We start from the raw sequence: 22,941 nt of genomic DNA on the forward strand, positions 1-22,941 counted from the left end.
AAGCACCTAGCAGGTTCCATGCAGTTCCCAGAGTTTGAGTCTTGGGATATACCACCCAGTGAAGACACCATCCTCAAGTCGGGGTTCCCTCAGAGGGAGCTACCACAGGCTCCCTTCCCTGCCTCACAAAGGCTGCGGCAGATCTGGCTCTGGGGTCCATTAGTGAGGACCCATCAGAGGCTCCTGCCTGGTGGGATCAGCATTCTAGGAGAGGCCACAGGGACGTCTTGGTGTCTGAACGTGGAACCCAGGAGAGGAGGGCCAAGCCTCAAGTATTTCCCTCCCCCAATGTCTGGCCTGGCAGAGCCTCAAAAGAGTGAGAGTGTCAATTAGCCCTGGAAGGCCACAGGCCCTGAAATAGAGTCTCCTTAGCCCCAGCTGTCCACAGGCTGACTCACTCTGGAATGTGGCCGGGACTGACTCGGATTGGCTTGGGGTCCAGTGCAGGGGAACCGCTGGCTGCCTGAGGGGCTGGGCGCCCAGGCTCCAGCTTCCTGCCTTTGTCTGGGCCTTCTTGGGTTTCTCTGTGAGAAGAAGGGCATAGCCAGAAATAACACCTGGTTCAAGCCTGGAGGAAGAGGCCCCTCCGGCCCCGAAGATGGCCTAGGGACAATCACAGGTGACTGTTTCCTCATCTGTAAAGTGGGGGTACAAATGCTCACTAGGGGGTGACCACTGGAAACCCAGCACTTCTATGGGGAACCTCCAGGCAAGGGCCTCAGTCTCCCCATGACTATTTTCTTCACTGTAAAAGTAGAGCCTGCCGTCTACTGAGTATCAGGGGAGGAGTCACGGGGTTATGGGAGGAGCCAATGAGTCAGGGGAAGAGCCACCGAGTTATGGGCTCTAAACACCAACTGCAACTACTCAGGAAGGCAAACACTGATGTTCTGAGTGGCAGCTCCCGTGGAGCTGTAGCTCAGTAAAGGACACCCAGGAGGCTTCTGGGTCTTTCTCCTAGTTGCTCCTGGCTGCCAGTGTCAGGGGATCTCCTAGACATTCTTTTTACTCTTGTTGGATGGACACTGTTCATAACGCAGCTCTTCCCATTTTATAGGCCAGGAAATGGAGGCAGAGAGCACCTAAGTTATAAACTGGCTGGAAGTCCAGCTGGATTTGAGCCCAGGAAGACCGGCGTCCAAGTCTGGGTGGTAACCACTGGCCATCTGGCCACCCTTGCACAACCCACTTTTCTGGGTCTTGATCCCACACTTGGGCCTGGGTTGGTAGGGGCAGGTGCACACTAGCTACTGGGCACCCGGCATGACAGAAGAGCCCTCTAGCCCAGGGCTACAAAGGGATTGGGAAGGTGAAGGCCCCTGCAGCCCCTGGAGCCCCTGGAAGCAGAGACATGCTGGTTTTGTTGGGCTTCTCTGAGCTCAGAGAGGCTGAGTTTGCCAATGATTCAGAAGCTGTCCAGTGGGGGCGGGGGGTGAGGTGCTGAAGAGTGAGGCCCTTCCTGAGGCCCCCAACATTGTCTCCTGGTATGCTGCGGTCTTCCCCAGCCTTGGCCATCTTGTCCTGCCTGCTTCTGACCCCCACTCTCTAGGGACAACCCAATGGAGATGCAGGAAGCAGAGGGAGAAAGGCTGCGGAAAGCCTGCGCTCCCCTGAATTGCTGGATGTGAACCAAATGGAGAAACTGATGCCAGGCCTTTCCTCTTGGACAGTCACCAGAATCCCCGGCCCTGTCCTCCTTCCTCTTGCTCTGCCTTACTGCTACCATATATAAAAAACAGGTCACCAAGAAATTCCTGCTTCAACCGCTCCGCAGGATCCTCAATATATGTGATGTAGAAGCCAGACTCTCTCCTGACCTTCAGGCCCTCAAGGTCTTCAAAGTCATCTCTAACACCCTTACTTACCTAACGTCTGTACATTGTCCACTTGGGCCACACCACTCTAGAAAGCCCCATCCCGCACACTTCCACCCCAGGACCTTTGCACTCACCATTCCCTCTCCCTGCAGCTTCTTCTTCCCTCCTCCCACAGTCTTTTCACCCTCTGGCCATGGGGACATCCTCCTCCATCACCTTCTTCTTCCATCCAGGCTTCCATTGTCCTGGTCATTGTTCTGAACTTTTTATTCAATGAGATACAACTCACATATTATAAAATTCAACACTTAAAACTGTAACTCAGGGTTTTAGTATCATCACGAAGCTGGACGGCCGTCACCCCTAATTCCAGAACATTTTCTCGCTGAACCGAAACCTTGAATCTGTCGGCAGCCATTCTCCATGCTTGTTCCCCAGACACCCTGTAATCTACGCCTAGCCCAGTGGATTTCCCGACTCTGGGTCTGGCTTCCACTTTGCACCGTGCCTGTAAGGCTCAGCACTGCTTCATTCATTCTTCGAGGCTGAATGGTATTCTGTAGCACGGGACACGCCACGTGCAGTTGAGCTCACACAAAGCTGTTTCTGCTCCCCAGCTGTTATGAGCAATGCTACCATCGGCAACAGCATGCCTGCTTACCTGTGAGCATGCTTCTATTTCTCGGGGATAGATTGCTTCATTGTGTAGCATGCGTAAAGGTTAAGGAGCTGCCAGCCTGGTTTCTAAAGTAGCTGTGTCCGTGGACACCGTGTATTCCAGTTTCTTATTTATTCATTCATTCATTCATTCATTCATTCGTTTGTTTTTTCAACACGGGGTTTTTCTGTGTAGCTTTGGCTGTCCCGGAACTCACTCTGTAGACCAGGCTGGCCTCGAACTCACAGAGATCTGCCTGCCTCTGCCTCCCAAGTGCTGGGATTAAAGGTGCACACCATCACCGCCCTGCATGTTACAGTTCCTTCACATACTTGCAAACTCTTATTTTTCTTTTAACTTAAAAATGGAAAAGCCCTGCAGCCGCTAGAGAGTGGGTACAAAATAAGGCCTTTGTGGGAAGGAGACAGCCTATATCCTTGTCTTTCCCCCAGGCCATGGCCTGGCTCTTGCCGTGGAGGGCTCTCAGGGTTGGAACCACTGAGCGGAGCGAAGCGGAGCCTGCGTCCTGCCAATCTGTCACTGGCACTACTCCCTTCCTGTGGGCAGCTGAGGGAGTGTGAGATGACCCAAGCCCAGACTGGCTCAGAAAACTCTGCTTTTCTGCTGGGTGCTGGAAGCTTCCTCCCACAGGGAGCTGCCTATGCCTAGCCCCCAGCCTCTACCCGCACCTTTGAGCCCATTCTCTACCCAGAGGCCAATGGGTCTCCAGAACTTCATGGCACTGGTCGTCCTCAGCACACACCCTCCCAGGAACCCCACCTCACTCGGAGACTAAGCCACAGTCCGACTACCCACAAGCCCATAGGGCCTCACCCAGAGTCTCTCCAGCTCTGGCTACAGCTACACACCCTTGTCCTTATTCTTTAGGCTCCCACACTGTTCTCTGAGCCCGTCGTACAACCCCAGGACCTTTGCTCCTGCTGTTCCTCCTGCTGGAACGCCTCCAGCTGTCTGTTGAGTGCCTCCTATGACTTCTCCATGGCCTCTACTCTCTGTTCTCTCTTATCACATGGGGCTAAGTGCTGTGGTTTCTGTAGGCGACCCGGCGAGCCTCCCTTGGACTTGGGCAACATCCCCTGGCTGGGCCATGCCTTGGAGTTTGGGAGAGATGCTGCCAGCTTCCTCACCAGGATGAAGGAGAAGCATGGCGACATATTTACTGTAAGTGTCACTAGGGGAAAGGAGTGAGTGGCTGGTTCATCACTGGGGTCATCGACTCCTTCAACATCCACCCACACACTGACCCATGCATCTGTCACCCGCGGGGGTGGGGCTGATTATCCGTCCCTCTGTCCAACTGTGCATACCATGTATCAGTCATCAGCAGAGTGTTGGGCCCTAGGGTGCCTATAACTGCTCTCACAGGCACACCCAGGGATGGGCTTCCGTGTTTAAGGTGCTTCTCAATGCAATCAGGTTGGGAATTAAGATTAAATATTACACTTCCCCATCCATTAATCCATCTTTCTGTATACTCACCAAATTTGTCTATCAGCTCTCATCTATCTATCTGTTTACCTGTCTGTCTGTCTGTCTATCATCTATCTAGTCTATTGTTTTTAAGATTAATTTTTATTAATGTATCTCTCTCTCTCTCTCTCTCTCTCTCTCTCTCTCTCCGTGTGTGTGTGTGTGTGTGTGTGTGTGTGTGTGTGTGTGTGTGTATAACATCTGTTTGGGTGGCTACAAAGGCCAGAGGAAAGTGTAAGATCTCCTGGAGCAGGAGTTACAGATGTTTGTACTGGAGCTGAACTCAGGTCCTCTGGAATCCAGCCAGGGCTCTAACTGCTCTCCAGCCTCTGCCTACCTCTCAAAATTCACCCAGCATCCTTCCACTCATTCACCAACCCCCACCCAGCCTCCGTCTCTAGGGTCTGTTTCCTCTGACCTCCCTCTATTCATCTCCCCACCTCTTTCTCCACCGACCACAGCCCACCCAGTGCTCACCATCTACCCGTTCAGCCCCTGACTCGGTCTCCTCTCTGCACAAGTACTTTTGTATTTCATCCACCCACCCTCCTATCTACCCACCTACCCACCCACCCATCTGTCTACCCACCCATCCACCTACCCACCCATCCACCTACCCATGCATCCACCCACCCACCCGTCTACCTACCCACCCAACCACCCATGCATTCACCCACCCACCCACCCTTCCAGTCATCCACTCACTTATCCACCACCCACCCACCCGCTCTTCTACAGTTAGTCTGCTGGATTTTACCCAGCAATGTCCATTCATCCACTCACCCATTCCCTTTGTGTGGTACCGGGAGTTGAACTCAGGACCTCATGCACATGAGGAAATCCCATACCATTTTTCATCTTCATGCCCCAGCCCCTTTCTCCCTCTTCATTTGGAAACAGGGTCTTACTATTACCTGGGTTGGCCTTGAATGCACTCTAATCCAGTCAGGCCTTGAACTTGGGATTCTCCTGCCTCAGCCTCTATGGTCCTGGCTACACCCTTTCCTTCTAGAAGGCTTTGGCTGGTCTTAGCTCTGCTGCTTTTCAGCATGGAGATCTTAGGCACAGTGTCCCTTCTCCCAGCCTAGACAGGTGAGTGGCAGTCCCTAGCTCACACGATTGGTGGGACAAGCAAGAACACTGCTGCCCGGTGCCTGTGGGGCCAGTGCTTGCCCACAGATGCCTGAATGCAGAGTCCACCATCACTCCTCCCCACACTCCTCCAACAGGTGCTGGTGGGAGGCAGGTATGTCACCGTTCTCCTGGACCCACACTCCTACGATGCAGTGGTATGGGAGTCGCGTACGCGGCTGGACTTCCACCCCTATGCCATCTTCCTCATGGAGAGGATTTTTGACCTGCAGCTTCCAAATTTCAACCTCAGCGAGGAAAAGGCCAGGATGAAGCCGTGAGTGCAGAGACGGGCTTGTGGGTGGGCCTGGGCTGGGGCTTCAACCCTACATTCCAGATGGGTTGTGCTTGGCCTTGTCTGCCATGACGAAACATCATGACCAAAGCAGCTTGGGGAGGAAAGGGTTTATTTGGCTTCCACTTCCACACCATCATAGTCCGTCACTGAAGGAAGTCAGGGCAGGAACCCAATCAGGGCATGGGGGTGCTACTTACTGGTTTGCTCAATAGGACTTGCTCAGCCTGTTTTCTTTTTTTTTTTTATATTTATTTATTTGTTTATTATGTATACAATATTCTGTCTGTGTGCATACCTGCAGGCCAGAAGAGGGCACCAGACCCTATTACAGATGGTTGTGAGCCACCATGTGGTTGCTGGGAATTGAACTCAGGACCTTTGGAAGAGCAGGCAATGCTCTTAACCTCTGAGCCATCTCTCCAGCCCTCAGCCTGTTTTCTTATAGGACCCAGGCCCACTATCCAGGGATGGTACCACCCACAATGGGCTGAGCCCTCCCCCATCAATCACTAACTAAGAAAAAGTCCTGCAGGTTTGCCTACAGCCAAATATTACGGGGTTATTTTCTCAACTGAAGGTCCCTCCTCTCAGGTAACTCTAGCCTGTGCCAAGTTGACCTAAGATTAGTTGCACAGCCCTGAAGCCACTGTCCAGGAGCGACAGTTAGAAAACAAATGCAACCGGAATCCCAGTCTGGCCCACACCTGCTGGTTCTTGTTGCCACCAATAGATTCCGCAGGTAGCCCTGTCCCCTGGACACTCCAGCCAGTTGCTGCCAATTGTGGCTTAGGTGGAGCCTGACATGTAGACAGCCGGCATCTCACCTTGGCTTTGCATAGCCGCTCCCCAGGCTCTGCTCAGCATGAATGAGGCCCAGGCCCCCCTCACTCTTGCCTCATGCCCCCCTAGTCTGTGTCACTCAGATCCACATGAGGAGACCATTAGCAGCCCTCTGCTGGATTTCCCAGGGGAGGAGCCAGTTTCCTGGGCCCTCCATGTCCAGAAGCCGGTGGGAAGCCCATGGGTCCCTTGTCCGAGTTTGTACACCAGGCAAGGACAGATTGTCCTGGCCAAGAGCTCTCATAATGTGGAGTGGGGCCGACTAGGGTTTAGCCCCAGTTTTACCACTCCCTGGCTGCGTGGCCTTGTCCTGATGCTGTTCCGCATGCCTGAGTTCCTCCACCGTAAAAACAGTGTCTCGGTGGTGACCATCATTTTAACACACACAGTCTTTTTTCTGAGTACAGTAAGGGTGAGTAGCTAACTTGTGTTGCTGGTCTCAGGCTGCTGATGCACAGAGACCTGCAGGCGCTCACGGAAGCTATGTACACCAACCTCCGCACGGTGCTGCTGGGGGACTCCACAGAAGCGGCCAGTGGCTGGCATGCGACAGGCCTCCTCGATCTCTCCTACAGCTCCCTCTTGAGGTGAGCCCACGACCTCATCATGGGCACCGTGGGAGAAGCTCAGAGCAGAGTGTAGTAGGGAGGTGGTTTAGGTGGGAACCAAAATTTACCTCAAACAACTTGGGCAGCAAAGCAGACGCTAGCTGCACAAGGGCCCCCAGCGTTCTCTGGAGCAGGAGTCACCGAGCCGGGCATCACAGAGCATCTGGCCTGGGGTCTAGACTCTGGCTCTCAGAAGCTAACAGAGAGGATGCTCAGCTTGTCCGGAAGCCAGACCTCATGACTGTAGTGAAAACAGTACAGCCAAGCGCAACTCCTTCAGCTGTGCTGGGTCCTCAATGGTCCCATGGGGCAAAGCAGGGGACAGAGCAAATGCATTCCTTATGCCTGGGAAGGCATAGATCCCGAGATAGGACGTCTGGGGGTGTCTCCGGCCTCACTGATGAGCTCTAACCGTGGGACTGAGAAGCACCTGCTGTGCCAAGACCCTGGCGAGGAAACAGCGAATGCAAAGGTCCTGGGGTGGGAAGAGGCTGGGTGAAGGGGCCAGTGCGGCTAGAGCAAAGGGGACAAGTGGAAGAGGGGAGACCAGGTGGAGAGGTCTGCAGAAGCCAGGCTCGCAACCTGGAGGAAGATCTTGGAAAATAGATTCAGCCGGGTGGCGGTGGTGGTCCTTTAGGGACTGACAAAGGGGCCCGATGCAGTCTCATTCATACGCTTTATGCTCCTGTGTAGGGGACATCTGTAGGTGAGAACCAGACAGAGGGACCCAGTGGGATGTGTGTAGTCTCCCAGGTGGGTCCCAGTGGAAGCCTGTACTTGGGAGAGAACAAGAACACGTGGTTGACACAGTCCACTGAAGGCTTTTAAAAGGTGGGGAGGGTTGAGAGACTGTTTCTCTCTCAATCGTTGATAGCACCATTAAAAAAAAAAAGATATTTTAATTATCCCCAGAAGTTCAGAGCAGCATGTGTGCTTCTGATAAAAAGGCAGCTGTTTGTTGACACACGGGCACACACAGGTGATATCAGGTCTGGGTGGCTGGATGGGTAAACTCGCTTCATTTTCTGCAAGGTGGTAACTTACAAACCCCACTTGCCAGATGGAAAACTGAGACCTGGGGACTCACTAGAGTCCCCGTCAGGGTCACAGGTGACCGCTCTCGGCCACACCCGCAGCGGGGCACTCCTTCCTTCTCCTGCTGTGCACTATTTGCGCAGGGAGCAGGCCTGCACTGTCCTACACGGTGCCCACTGCCGGTCCTTCAGGATGCAGAGCTGATCTTCAGCGGAACAGTCTCTGACGGTTTACGGCACCAGGCGCCACCTAGTGGCCTTCTTGATCCACTTACGTTAGTGAGCTATTCTGGGCTGTTTCACCAGCTACCCAGAGGCTATTCAAGAAATGGGACGAAAAGAAACTTCCAGGGTGAGGCTGAGGTGTGGGAAGGTTGAGCTGACCTCTGATTCCTAGAAGTTCCTAGGGGGAAGTAGGCTTCTTGTTAGCCCAGAGGAAAGAGCAGGTGCCGGTCCCCTGCCCTGAGGACTTGTCCCCAGGGACAGACGCTAGGCTGGACTGGGAAGAGAAGCGGAGTGCACACAGGGAATGCTGGTGACCTGGATGGCTGTTGTCAGACAGACTGTGATAGCCTGTCACCACAGCGCTCAGCAGGGTGCTCTATTTATCTACCCATCTGTCCAGCCATCCTGCCACCCGTCCACCCATCCACCCATCTGGCCACCCACATCCATCCTTCACTCACCCCTTCACCTCCTACCTAGTCCCGTCCATCTATCCACTCCTCCATCTGTGTATCCGCCCACCCATCCACATCCATCCATCCATCCACTCACCCATCTGTGTATTAGCCCCACACATCCATGTCCATCCACCCACTCACTCATTCCTCCATCAGCCTACCTACCACTCCCCACTGACCCAACACTCACTGCAGGCCTACTGCTGCATGCACTGTGTGGGGGAAGTGAAGGTTGGGGACTAGGCATGGTTCTCTCATTCTCATCTTCCCTCATTCTGTTTCCCCCCATCTTCCTGCTTGGAAGATCTTCTTCTGGGAGACCCATGACTGGGGGAGTTCAAGAGGTAGAGTGGTGGTCTGCTTTATTCTGTTGCTGTGGAAAGACACTCTGAGTAGAAGAAACTTGGCGAAGAAAGGGCTTATTTTATGAAGACAGGAACCTGAAGCAGGGAAGGAACTAAAGACAGGAGCCTGAGGCAGGAACTAAAGACGGGAGCCTGAGGCAGGGCAGGAACTAAAGACAGGAGCCTGAGGTAGGAACTAAAGACAGGAGCCTGAGGTAGGAACTAAAGATAGGAATCTGACTTGTTGCCATCATCCCCAGAGCCGGATACCTGACCCTGTATGGAGTGGAGGCCTCGCCCCGCACCCCTGAGAGCCAAGCGCAGGATCGTGTCCACTCAGCTGATGTCTTTCACACTTTCCGCCAGCTGGATCTACTGCTCCCCAAACTGGCCCGAGGCTCCTTGTCAGGGGGTAAGCACTGTGAGGTCACATCAGAAATGGGTAGTGATCCATGTCACAGGGTTTTCATTGCTGTGAAGAGTCACCATGACCACAGCAACTCTGGTGAAGGAAAAACGCTGGGGTGACTGACATCTTCAGAGGTTTGATCCATTATCATCATGGTGTGTCATGGCAGCCTGAAGGCAGACACAGTGCTAGAGAAGTAGCTGAGTATTCCATCTTGACTCACAGGTAACAGGAAGTGGTCTGTATTACTGGGTATGACTTGAACACCTCTAGCCCGCCTCCACAGTGACACACTTCCTCCAACAAGACCACACCCACTCCAACAAGGCCACACCTCCTAATAGTGCCACTCACTTTGGGGGCCATTTTCTTTCAAACCGCTACAGATTTCATGCAAAGACTGGATGGTATTTCCCTCAAGAAGCAACAAGAGCCAGGCATGGTGGTACATGCCTTTAGTCCCAGCACTTGGGAGACAGAGGCAAGAAGTTCTCTGTGAGTTCGAGGCCAGCCTGGTCTACGGAGCAAGGTCTAGGACAGACGAGGCTGCATAGTCAGACCCTGCCTCAAACAGCCAAAAATTAAAACAATTAACTAATTAATTAGTTACTATAAAAGAAGCTGTGATGAAGTATCTAAGGAAAACATCTTAAAGCTGGAAGGGTGTATTTTGGCTCCTGGTTTCCTAAGGTTTCAATCCACAGCCACATGGCTCCATTGTTGTTGGCCTGAGGTGTGGCTGAACATGATGGGGGCAGCAGCATTGCCTCATGGCAGCCAGGAAGTGGGGAAAGCTGGAGGAGGAAGAAGGGTCTGGGGAAAAAGGCACCCCCTTTAAAGGCACATCCTATGACCTGCTGCCTCCAGGTCCCCGCTCCCACTGGCCCTTTCTAGCTGGGAACTTCGTCGGGCATTAACCCATCCATCAGGCCAGTGTCCCCACAGTCCAGCGCTCTCTCCTTAATGCCACCAGCTGGGGACCAAACCTTCAGCACATGAGCGTGTTGGAGACACATTTCATATCCGACCATTGTTGACAGAGGTTTCTGTCCCGCCTGGTCCTGCAACCATTCAGTCCCAAAGAAACAGAGGTCTACATTCATTATAAACTGGTTGGCCTAGTAGCTCAGGCTTCTTATTAATTAATTCTTACATTGTAAATTAGCCCATTATTCTTGTCTATGTTACCCACATGGCTTGGTACCTTTCATCAACGAGGCATTCTCATCTTGCTTCCTCTGCGTCTGGGTGACGACTGCAGACTGAGCCTTTCCTCTTCCCAGGATTCTCCTGTTCTTGTCCCGTCTCTGCTTCCTGCCTGGTTGCACCACCTATACTTTCTACCTGGCTACTGGCCAATCAGCATTTTACTAAACAAGTACAAAAAACAAATCTTTACAGGGTAAAACCATTGTCCCACAGCACACCATGGTGGTCCATTTGGATTCAGAGATCTCAAGGAGACCAAGCCAAGTGCACATTTGATGGGAGCCACGAGGAGGCTCGGAAGAGCCATGTCTTCCAGAATCTCTCCTCTGCTAGTGGCTTTGAGCCAGCCACTTCTCTCTGTCCCCTGCTGTGGTGGTGTAGCACAGCAGAAAGGAGGGGAGGAGACAGACTCTGGACTTCACCTCCCCATGTCTCTGTGATCTCAATGTGTCAGATGGGGAGGGTGGCACCATCTGAGAAGGTGGCAGTTAGGGTTGGCTGAGGTTGTAGCAGCATCACTTGCTGAGATCTTTTGTTCTGATCATCAACCAGGCTGAGTGTGGTCACATCTGAGATACATCTTATGTTTGTTTGTTTGTGTTTTTTCTAGACATGTTTCTCTGAATAGCCCTGGCTGTCCTAGAACTCACTCTGTAGACCAGGCTAGCCTTGAACTCACAGAGATCCGCTTGCCTCTGCCTCCCAAGTGCTGGGATTAAAGGTGTGCACCACCACCACTCAGCACATCTTTGTATTTTTTTAAAAATATGTTTTCTTTCTGCTTCATTTTGATTTTTTTTTTTTAAACCAGGTCACTCTACAGAGCAGGCTGGTCTTAAATTTAGGATCCTCCTACCTCAGCCTCCCAAGAGCTAGGATTACAGGTGCCCACAGCCATGGAGCAATTTAAACACTTGCCCAGAAGATAAGGCCTAGGGCCTGTCTTTCTGTTGGTTTGCCCGTCTGCTGGGTAGATGCTGCCACTTGCATATCCTCACAGTTTTATCAGAACGCAGCCATCAGTCTTTAAGTTCTTGCCAATCTGGAGGGCAGGAAGGGCACTGGCGTCCTGCTCACCTCCCCACCTGCCGTGCTGAGGCATCGTGCTGCTTCTCTGGCTTCCGCGTGCCTTTTCTGTGAGCCGTCCACACAATCGTCTTTATAGAGAATGTTCATGTTCTAACGCGGTCCCTGGGGCTGATGTCACAGAACCCCCTTTGCAGACAGAAAGACTGAGGCTCACATGGGTGACATCACTTGTCATAGATGCAGCAGGTAGGTGGCAGAGTAGGTAGCATGCGCACTTTGTCTTGTCGGAAAATACAGTGTGTTAAACATGTGTCCCATCCCGGCACCAGTTGCTTCTACAGAAAATGTTAGCATTTCTTCATTGTCCGTTCTTCCATGGGAGCCTAGCCTTTCATGGCTGCACTTCCTAGTGTGAGCAGCAGGTGGCAGTGTTGGACAGTTGCCCTCGGGTGAAAACAAGTATTTCACGGACCTTTTGAGTGGCGCGCGCGTTCACTGGAGACCAACTGGGCAAAGTCCACCAAAATATCAAATGTAGATTTTTTTTCTCCTGTGCTCCCTCTCCCAGGAAGTAATCCTCCAGAAATACACACACATGGTACAAAGAAAGATACTCATGGCCATGTTGCCTTTGACAGCAGGAGCTAGAAATCAGCCGGACCAGAGTAGGGGCTGATTAAATACATAAGGCATCATATGATAGCAGACCCCAAATCTGTGAAATAGAAGGGGATGAAACCCATGACAGCTGGTGAACTTTTCACCTCGATCCAGATGTGCCAGTGAGGTGTGGCTAAAAAGACAAGTTGGAGGTTCAGCGAGAAACCCTGTCTCAAAAAGTAAGGTGGAGAGCAGTAGAGAAATGGTTCTCAACCTGTGGGTCGTGACCCCTTTGGGTCAAATAACGCTTTCACAGGCATTGCCTAAGACTATTGGAAAACAGAGATATTTACATTACAATTCATAGCAGTAGCAAAATTACAGTTATGAAGTAGCGACCAGCAGTTTTACGGTTGGGGGTGAGCACAGCACTGTATTAAAGGGCTGGGGCATTAGGAAGGTTGAGAACACTGATCTAGAGGGAGGCTCCCAACATCGATCTCTGGTCTCCACATGCACACAGATGTGAGTGTGCCCGCCTACACATGTGCACACGCACGCACACACAAAGCCACAGACTACACGAGGGACTGAAAGTGTCAGGTTGGTCCTCGGGGGCAGCAGACATTTCTGTGTTTGTGTTGAGCTCTTTGCCTCTTTTCTGGCTATCTGGTCAGACGGCCCTTTGCAAAATCCTCCCTATGTTGATCTCACCTGGGGATTCACACAGTCAGCCTGGCAGGAGCCTGGGCTCCCAGGACATTGGGAGCACTCAAGAACCCAGCGCAGTGGGAGATGCTGGAAAGCTATGTGCTTCAGATGAGCGCATGGTCTCACTGTTTAAATCTGGACTGTTGCACCGCCCAAAATGGTATAAAGAAGCTGAACCCATTGTCTGAAACAATTGCCAACCGACTTTAAAAACAGTAAGGCCAGGCTGGAAGATGGCTCAGTCTGCAGAGTGCTGACCACACAGACATGAGGACCTGAGTTCCGATCCCAGAGCCCACATAAAAGCGGGCTACGGCAGCACTGGGTTGACAGCTTTTCCAGTGGGATCCCCGGGACTTGCTGGCCAGCCAGTATACCACATCTGCAAGCTCGGCTTCAGTGACAGATACAGTGCCTCTGAAAGGAGGTGGAGAGGGACCAATACTGAGCTTTAACTTCCATATACACATGCATGCATGTCCCTTTCAACATGTGCACACAGTAAGCCTATGCACACATGCCCTCCTTGACATGTGCACACTTGTAACCCTATGCATGCACCCTCAACACATGTACACTAGTAAGTCTATGCATGCCCACTCAATACATGCATAGTGAGCCTATGCATGCACCCTCGATATGTGCACACTAGGAAGCCTTTGCATGCATGCCTCCCTCAACACATGCACACTAGAAAGCCTTTGCACGCATGCTCCCCCAACACTAGAAAACCTATACACATATGCCCTCCTCAACACGTGCACACTTGTAACCCAATGCATACACCCTCAACATGTGCATACTAGGAAGCCTATGCACGCACCCTCAACACATGCACACTCATAAGCCTATGCTTAGCCATGTGTTCCATCCTCACAAACTCCTGGGATTTGAGGCTGCCAGATCTGCACCTGGCACACAGTGAGAGAGCTTCCAGCAGCCCCAGGAGGTGCCCAGCTTCCCTGGGATAACTTTGGAGACCAGTGAACATCATGTTTGTGTGTATGCTCTGAGATGGGGTGTAAAGATGAGACTAGTTCCCCAAAAAGCATTGCCCGGCATGTCCCCTGGTCCAGATGGGCAACCACTGTGGTGTCACTGAGGGATGTAATAGATGGGACACTGTACAGCATTCATGTCAACAACCCAGCCTTGCCTGGTAGCTCACAGACTGCAAGCCAGCGGTGTTGTTCCACACAGACCCTCGGTGCCTGGCTTGGTTTCAAACACACTGCCCTCCCTGGTGGACCACCTGTGTAGACAGAGGTTCTCTCCTATCCCTGCTTCACGTCCAGGCTGGTGTCCTTGAAGCAAAGCTGACCTTCAGATAGTCTGAGATACTTTTACGGCCTGTGCTGACTTCAGTGCCACTGTCACAAATGCAAGGAGGCCAGGGTGCAACTCAGATACGCAAGGGCCCGAGTTCCATCCCCAGCAGCAGGAACAGTAGACAGACAGAGAGAGAGAGACACATGTGTTTCCACAACACCTGGGTCATTGGCTTCTTTAGAAAACACCGAGTCTTCCTGGGTGGAGCCACTTGCTCCACCATGCTGGGGGGTGGGTTGCAGCGACCAAGAGGTCTCCCCTTTCTTCAGGTCTACATGGCTTCCTTGGGGTCTCTTCCTTTGCTGACCTTACCTGTCTGCTCTAGAGGAAGTTGAGTGGAAAGCCCAGGTCTGTGTCCCCACCAATGGCCAGTGCGGCTCTTTCTGGTATGCTGAGGCCCTGATCTTGCCAGGGAGGGAGGCTGTTGCCTAGAGTGTGATCCTCTTATGCGGCCCCGAGATCCCCACACATTTGTTAAATCTCGATTGATTTCTTGCTACGGAGAGTTCTCTCTTGCAGGGACAGGCCCTTATGCCTTTCCTAAGCACCATGGGTCCTAAACAAGGTGTCTCACAAGGCTTCACCCCAAGCCTTCCCACCAGTGACACCCAGAGTATCAAGTGTGCAACTTTGTGAAAAGCTGAGGCTGGGTGGCCCTGTCCTACAGGTGACTCTAAAACCTTCCTCTTCTGTGTTCTGTCCCTGCAGGGGATAAAGACCATGCATGCAGTGTCAAAGGCCGCCTGTGGAAGCTGCTGTCCCCAGCCCAGCTAGCCACCAGGGTTGACCGGAGCAGCTGGCTGCAGAGTTATGTGAGGCATTTGGAAGAGATGGGGGTGTCGGAGGAAATGCAGGCCCGGGCCCTGGTGCTGCAGCTCTGGGCCACACAGGTGGGTATATGGGTGTATAGGTGTGGAATTCACATGCGTCTGGTGGTGTGAGCACACGAGGGTGTAAGCACACAGCCTGCTGGCGACTTTGTCCTGTCCAGCAGCTTTGTAACCAGGCAGTCCGTATGATAGGTAACATATGGAAAAATGGCAGACTGATAGAAAAGTGGGTTTCATGTAGCCCAGGCTTGCCTCAAACTTCCTGTGTAGCCACAGGCCCTTCCCACCTCTCCCGTTCCTTTATCCAAAAGACCAAGATCCTGTCTCAGCCCCGCCTTACCGCTTCCTGACCTCTCTCTATAGTCCTCCAAACCTCTATGGTCAGCTAGTGGCTGGCTCTGCCCTCTGACTCCAAGCAAGCTTTATTTGTCAGAATGCAATGGAAACATCACACAGCAGGAGAGTCAGACAGATGCAGGAACCAAGACTGCAGTCAGTGACGTAGGACCCTGCAGCAAAGGCTAACGTTTGAGAAAGGCGTAGTCTCTTGAACGCAGTGAGTCTGAGGCCTGGTCTCTGCTCTCACCCCGCCCAGCCCCTTACCTTCTCTAGGCCCCACTTGGCAGTGACTGTCGGACAGGCTGATGTCCCTGGGTGGTTCCTCTCCATCGACCGGCAACTTATTTTTAGTTGTCCTCAGAGCTATTAACTGTCCTGCAGGCGAAGGCTGGCGGGGGCCGGCCAGGGCTTAATCAGCAGTTGGCCCTATGCAGGCCTGATAACATATTTATGGGCTAGAAGGACAGGGTGCTCCAAAGTGTCCTCAGAGCCCCCGTGGAAATGACCTCCGCCCACAGAGTAGGAAGTTGGCCAGGCACTCGAGAGCCAGATCCCAGGGAGTGGCCTCCGGCAGGGCTAAGAGTAGGGACAGGTCTTCCCAGCAGAGGGGTCCAAAGGATTCTGAATCGGGACAGCAGGGCAGGAGGCTGTATTGTCCAACAGTCTGAACGCCAGCTGTGGGGCCTGGGTATGGCTTTCCCTTTCTAGCAAGTCAGTCACCGCACCCTGCAGTGCCTCGGTTTACCCATCAGTACAATAACTCTGCAGCCCCTTCCTCAGGGTTAGCTGTGACAGTGAAGGGAGCTTTTAGATCCACCCCAGCAGTGGCAAAGGCTTATCAGGTATTTCCACAGAGATCTGTAAAAATGGGCCTAGAGTGTACCCCTGTGCACTTGGTACTTGGGAGCTGTAGACAGGAGGATTAGAAGCTCAGGGTCACCCTCTTCTACACAGTGAGTTTCAGGCTAGCCTGGGATACATGAGACCTTGTTTCCAAAGCCAACCAAACAAAACATTGGCAACAGAAATGCATCAGGCTTCACACATGCGTGGCCTCATTCTAGAAACTGCGTATGGAGTGGTGGGAAGGGCAGGTGAAAGTTCTCATCTGTGGAGCAAGCCTCTGGCAGGGAAGAGCACAGTCAATGGATGGAGGAGTCAGCGAGGTCACTAGAGAGACCTCAGTGGGCAGGTGGCATCTGAGCAGAGGTTTGGCGTGAGCCACCGTGGAGGTCTCTGGGATGAGAGTTTCAGGCAGAGAGAGTAGGCGCAAAGGTCGTGGAGAGGCAGCAGGTGTCACAGAGCCCCTCCAGACCTCGTGGGTATGAGGGAGCTTTATTCCAGGCGAAGTGGGTCACCTAAAGACTGTGTAGCAGCAGATTGTGGCCTGTTGGGCTTTAGAGGGGAAGAGGAAGCCGGGGACCACAGTCTCTAGGTCAGAGAAAGTGGAGTGGAGAGCAGGGGAGAGGTGGCGGGCTCTGAGGTTCCCCGTGGTAGGTGCAACCCTGGGAGCCAGGATCAGTAAGCATCCAGTCGAGTTTGGGTCTGAGCCCAGGAGGGAGAAAGGACTGTTAATGGCCAGGGAAGATGGTGGGGGGAGCAATCAAGTCAGAGGCTTGGGGTTTGGTCACATGAGATGCGGCTGGTCTAGATGCTCAGGGTTAGGATGTAGGGCCCAAGACAGACATGTAGGACCCAGAGGTGGACAGGTGGCACTGGGGATAAGGGGAAAGAAGCAGGGTCCCAACCCAAGGGCTCTTCAGATGGAAGGGTGGGAAAGTCAGGGAGCCAGCCAAGGAGGCATGGGGGCGGGGCTGAGGAGGTGGGGATACCCGTACAAATAGCTGTTTGAGAGGGAGGGTGAGGAGCCCGAGGAATCTGCTGAGGTGGAGGAACCGTAGCTGCGGAGGCTATTGCGGATCGGAGACTGTGAGTCTGAGCTGTCCTGTGGGCCGACCGTCGCATTGAACATGCTGCAGACATCATCCGGATCCTCTCAAAGCTGGGTGAAACTGGGGCCCCAAGGCCAGGAGGAGACTGCTGGGGGAGGTAGCACACAGCCCAGCATCCCAAGGCCTGGGAGGAGGCAGCTCCTGAAAACGGAGATCTAAGGTCCAGGCTGGGCTGGGTTGGGGGTGGTGTCTGGAGCTGGCACAGGCTGGCTCCAACCTCAGGCAACCACCACTCTGGGGATCCTGGTGATAGGAAACTGATTGGCATCACCCCCTCAGCCCAGCCTCCTTTCCACATCCTCCTCCTGTTTCACCACTGCCTCCGCCTTCAGCCTGACCACAAGATAAGGTTAGACCAGAAAGCCCTTCATAAGCTCACAGAGGCTAGACCCCATGGGAGAAAGCCAGGGTGCACATATGTGTATACACACACACACACTGTGCAGTTGGCAGAAGCCTGCTAAAGCCATGCACCTGTCTCTCTCCAGTTTTCTATTTGATTTCACATCCTAACGTGGACAACCCTCACAACATGGCAGACCACCATAAACCGTGCAGGACACATACCACAGTGCATCCATTAGAAGCAGTACGTCTAATAGAAAATTCAACTGGGGCCAGGTGTGAATTCACACCTTTAATGCCAGCACTCTGAGGGGAGAGGCAGGTGCATCTATGGGTTTAACGCCAGCCTGGTCTACATACTAAGTTCTAAGTTAGCCAGGGCTATGTAGAGAGACTCTGTCTTTAAAAAGAAATGTAAAAGAAAAAAAAAAGGCCATATATTTAACAGAGAGCAAGAAGTGTACGAGAAGGCAGGTTTGAGGGAGGAAAGAGAAGGGAAAAAATGATGTCATTATAGTTTAAGTTCAAAAAATAAAAGAAGATTAAAACAACAATAAAAGAAATTCAAGCAGGTTGAGCAGATACGTGTATGCGAAGAAAATCTGGGGCTGGGGGCATGGCGGGGAGATGACTCCATTTGTAACAGGCTCGCCCTGCAAACATAAAGACCCAGGTGACAGTCCCAGAACCCATGTTACAAAGGAAAATACGCCAGGCGTGAAGGCTCACATCTGTGGTCACAGCACTGGGGTGACGAGACAGCCACATCCCTGAAGCTCACTAGCTGGCCTAGCCTACTGAGACAGCCTGTCTTAAGACAAGGCGGGCAACACCCGAGGACCTGCAGCAGAGGTTGCCCTCTGGCCTCCACATGTGAACACACCTGCACGTGGACCGCCCCACAAACAGAAAGTCAATCAGCCACTTCACCCTCCCAGCCCCCAGCCTCTGTCCCACAGGTGACCTCAGGGAGGGGTCCTGCGTCTCCTAAAGACGGTCTGTGCCCTCGCATGGCCCCTCTTCAGACACACACAGTGGCTCAGACGAGCCCTGCTTGGAGCCTGCCTGCTCCTGTGTGTCTTTCAGACCTAAAGGAACGGGGATTTTGTTGTTGTTGTTGGTGGTGGTGGTGGTTTGTTGTTTTTTAAAACAACTTACCACATGGTAGGCCATCATTCCCACTGGTGTCAGCTTATTTCCGATTTGGGAGTGCTGAGTTAGGGCTGCAACTCGTATCCTCTGCCTGGTGCAGTTATGTTTGCAAGACCTTATTGGGAATGATGATGTCTAAAGGGGCTGCTTGGGTCTCTGACTACAGCCGCATTTAGGGCAGAGAAAACCTCCCTGCAGCTTGAGGTTGCTCGGGATCTATATCTGCGTCATTGGGAGGTGCCGAGGAGCTGGGTGAAGAGGTTTAGGCAGGTCCGCTCTGGTTTGGAGCACACCGTGGCATTGATTTCCCTAGTTTCTCTTTAGGAAGGTTTTGTTAAGAAGCTAACGGCCTTTAACTGCCCTTCTGCTCTTCCTTTGGGAGATTAACCAGAACAGAAGGAGCATGGAAGGAAATTTCGTCTTCTAAACTATGAATAGCTATTGTTATCAGCTGGTTAAACCCGGCAGCCTGTGCTGATAGACGTGAGCTCACAGGTCTGTGGATCTGACTGGTCTAGACTGGCCCAGCTGGGGCAATGTAGCTGTGCCCTGTGTGCCTTTATCCTGGATCCAAAGGCTCAGTCAAAGGGAGGGGACACAAACATGGTCTCTGAAGGCCAGGGCTTAGATCTACTATCCATTACTTCCACTTTATGCTACTTGTTAGTCAAAGCAAGTTCATGGCTGAGCTCAAGTTCAAGGGCAGGGAGATGCCTCTTCTGTGCAAACTATCGAGGAACATGGCAAGCCCCAAGTGAAGTCACCCCCAAACATTCTTAGTGTTCTTGCCGTGCAATTTGTTCTGCTGAAGGAGGCTTCCCCAAGTGACCGCAGACCGAGGGCTTCCCTCGAGGTCAGGCTGGCAGGTGTGTTCTTCAAGTCAGTACCAGTCTCAACCAAACAAAACTCCAAGCGTATTTGGCTGCAGTCTGGGGCTGAAGTGACTGACTGTTGATGGGCCAGTGTGGGAACCGGGCATGCTGAGCGCTGCACCATGGCTTTGTTCAAGGAGCCCTTGTGGTCATTTGGTGAGTGACAGGCTTCTCCTTGTTGCAGGGGAATATGGGTCCCGCGGCCTTCTGGCTCCTTCTCTACCTCCTCAAGAATCCTGAGGCCCTTGAGGCGGTCCGTGAGGAGCTGAAGCGCATTGTCTGGCAAGCGGAGCAGCCTGTTTCGGAGATGAGCACCCTCCCACAGAAGGTTCTCGACAGCCTGCCTGTGCTAGGTAGGATTATCAAGCCTGCTAACCTGGGTACCTCCAAGGGTCCCTCAGTGTCCTCCATGCCCAGTATCACTACCCAAAGCTCCTCCTGGCCTCAAGAGATTTGTGGTGTTAAGTGACAGAGAACCAGAAGGAGCTGTGATGAAAAAGAGGTTCAATCCGAGTCACGCAACTGAGAGCCTTGAGCTCTATAGCTTCAGGCTCAGGTGAAGCCAGGGGCTTGAACAATGTTGCTCTTCCTCCTTCAGCCCCATTTTCTACTGGGGTGCCCTTGGACTATGGAGGCTGGCCGGCTGCCAGCAACTGGAGGCGGAGCCTCTCATCCAGCATTCCCATCTTAAATCCCAGGAATGTGTTCATCGGCCTTTCGGGTTATATGCCCACCCAGAACCAAACATGGGGCCCAGAGAGGTAGGCCAATTGGCCAATGAAAACTTAAACCTACCAGCTAAGAGTAGGTCAATTGGGTTGGAGAGATGACTCAGAGGTTAAGAGCACTGACTGCTCTTCCAGAGGTCCTGAGTTCAATTCCCAGCAACCACATGGTGGCTCACAACCATCTATAATGGCCAGCAGGAATATATGCAGACAGAACACTGTAAACATAATAATAATAATAATAGTAGTAGAACAACTGCCCAATTTCTGGAAACAGGGGTATGGTCCCTAGATGAAGGTCAGGGGACTGTTTCCACAAGAGAATGTACACTGCAGGTAGAAGCAGACACTGAGGCTCTAAACTCTCCCCCACAGGTGTCAGATAGCCCTGTGGCTCCCACTCTCCCATGGCCCCTCACATCCAAGGTTTCTCAGGGACCACAGAGTGCACACTTGGTCACCTGGCTTTTCCCACCTTGCTGTGTGACTGTGCAAGGTGAACCCTCTGCCCGTTGCTCTGTTTGTCCAGCGGGCCAGAGGGCAGCTTGCTAACCCTTCCTGCCTCGCGCTTGCAGACAGCGTGCTAAATGAGACCCTCCGGCTCACGGCTGCCCCCTTCATCACTCGCGAGGTCATGGCAGACCTGGCCTTGCCTATGGCAGATGGGAGGGAATTCTCTCTTCGACGCGGTGACCGCCTCCTTCTCTTTCCTTTCCTGAGTCCCCAAAAGGACCCGGAAATCTACACGGAGCCTGAGGTCAGTAGCAGGGGCAGAGTTGGACATCTCAGGGACTGTGGGAGTGGGGGAAGCGAGAGACTGGGTCATCAGCCATCCTGGGCGTGGCAGCCTGCTGTGATCTTCACTCCCTCTGCCGCCTGGGAATTGTCATCTCTACGGTCCTTAAAGCCAGCCCCTGTCCAGTCACTTCCCATCATGCTCAGTTGTGACAAGTCTGCACGAGCTCCCCAATCCTTCGTCCTGGTGCAGGCTTATGTGGGGTGACATCACCTTCTTGTTTCAGGTATTTAAATACAACCGATTCTTGAACCCCGACGGGTCGGAGAAGAAAGATTTTTACAAAGATGGGAAACGACTGAAGAATTACAACATGCCGTGGGGAGCAGGGCACAATCAGTGCCTGGGGAAGAACTATGCCATCAACAGCATCAAACAGTGAGCGGGTGGCAGGGCATGGGGGTGGCAGGGTGTGGAGGCAGCAGTGCATGGCCCAGCAGGGAAGGAGCCCATTGGTGGGGTGTGACCAGGGCAGAGCTTGGATGTGGCCCAGGAGGTAACCAAGGTGCGGTGACACCTGATGCCTCTGTGGCTTTGACTAATGGCCTCAGGCTAATGGTTATAGGATTAGATCCCAAACTGGCAGAGAGTCAACTCTTGTCCGCTAATCTGTTTGTGTTTTTAAAATGTGGGCTCTTTTAAAAATCAGAAGCATTCTCCGCCCCAAAAAAAGTTCACATCTCTGATTTCTTACACAATGATCAGATCTGGCAGCAGGGTTCTCCCTCTGAGGGTGGCGTGGGAACACCAAACGCTGGCTGCTGAGTCCAGCTGGCCGTGGCTGTCCATCTGGGGCTGCCAAAGCAGGTTCAGACCTCTGTGGCAGAACCTGGCTGAACTTCAGGGTCCCCCCTTGGCTGTTGTAACTCCTGAGAGATTAAAGAAGCTCCTATGTTCTCCTCCTGGGATTCCCCGAGCCTCAGTTTCCAGGATCACAGACTGCCCGGGTCAGGGGCTGTGCTCTCTGCCATGGTTCTACACAGCTCCTGTAACCTGAGCCTGTCTCCCCAGCTATAAAATGTGGGTACTTATTTCAGCTCCAAAATGGGTTAGAATGGAGCTTCCTAAGTGCCCATTCCATCACCTGACTCATCCCAGGCTCTGAGAGATGTTAGCCAGAGTCTGTATTAGTCACGTGATTAGCATGCAGGCACCGTGCCAGGGGACAGCAAGTCACATTAGCCTTTTGATCTCACTTTTCTCAACAGTAAAGTGGAAATAATGACAGAGTCGGTTCTGCCCTGATGCTTGCTATACCTTCCCCAAAACCACCTTGTCATGCATAATCAGAAAGTAGAAACAGCAGGTATCGGGCTTGGGCACACAGGCCAATCATGCCAGCTATGGGGCAGGCTAAGGCAGGAGGATGGTGAGTTCAGAGCCTGCTTCGGCCACTTCGTGAGCTCTTATCTCCAAATTAAGAATAACGAGAGAGTTGAGGCTGGATCTCGATGTGGGGCTCTTGCCTAGCACGCACGAGTCCTGAGCATCAGCATCAGCATCACAAAACAGAGTGAACCTCAAAAAATGAAACCATAGGTTATAGGCAAAGGGAATCTGAAGCCTCACATTGAATATGTCATCAGTGACACACGAGGAAGATTGTTGCCAAATGCTAGGTGGTCATGCAGCTTTACACGTGCTTACAGAATGTACAAGAGGTAGAGAGCTGGCTCAGTATTAAGTTACTGCACAGGACCCGAGTTTGGTTCCCAACACTCTATTTGGACAGCTCA

The 22,941-nt window shown here is 52.6% G+C and overlaps 1 protein-coding gene across 1 annotated transcript in view; it reads left to right on the forward strand.

Annotated features, from left to right (window-relative positions):
- Positions 1-22,941, forward strand: part of Ptgis (prostaglandin I2 synthase) — a 35,245-nt gene that overhangs the window by 7,841 nt on the left and 4,463 nt on the right. The window contains exons 2-9 of the mRNA XM_041670539.1: positions 3,534-3,657; positions 5,196-5,374; positions 6,679-6,822; positions 9,165-9,316; positions 14,900-15,081; positions 19,866-20,034; positions 20,985-21,166; positions 21,432-21,583. Coding sequence (XP_041526473.1) covers positions 3,534-3,657; positions 5,196-5,374; positions 6,679-6,822; positions 9,165-9,316; positions 14,900-15,081; positions 19,866-20,034; positions 20,985-21,166; positions 21,432-21,583 — 1,284 coding nt within the window. The remainder of the gene's footprint in view (positions 1-3,533; positions 3,658-5,195; positions 5,375-6,678; positions 6,823-9,164; positions 9,317-14,899; positions 15,082-19,865; positions 20,035-20,984; positions 21,167-21,431; positions 21,584-22,941) is intronic.

This window comes from Microtus oregoni, unplaced genomic scaffold, assembly GCF_018167655.1.
Source record: "Microtus oregoni isolate MIOR12 unplaced genomic scaffold, Mior012 000020F_ref0000438, whole genome shotgun sequence".
Lineage (NCBI taxonomy): Eukaryota > Metazoa > Chordata > Mammalia > Rodentia > Cricetidae > Microtus > Microtus oregoni.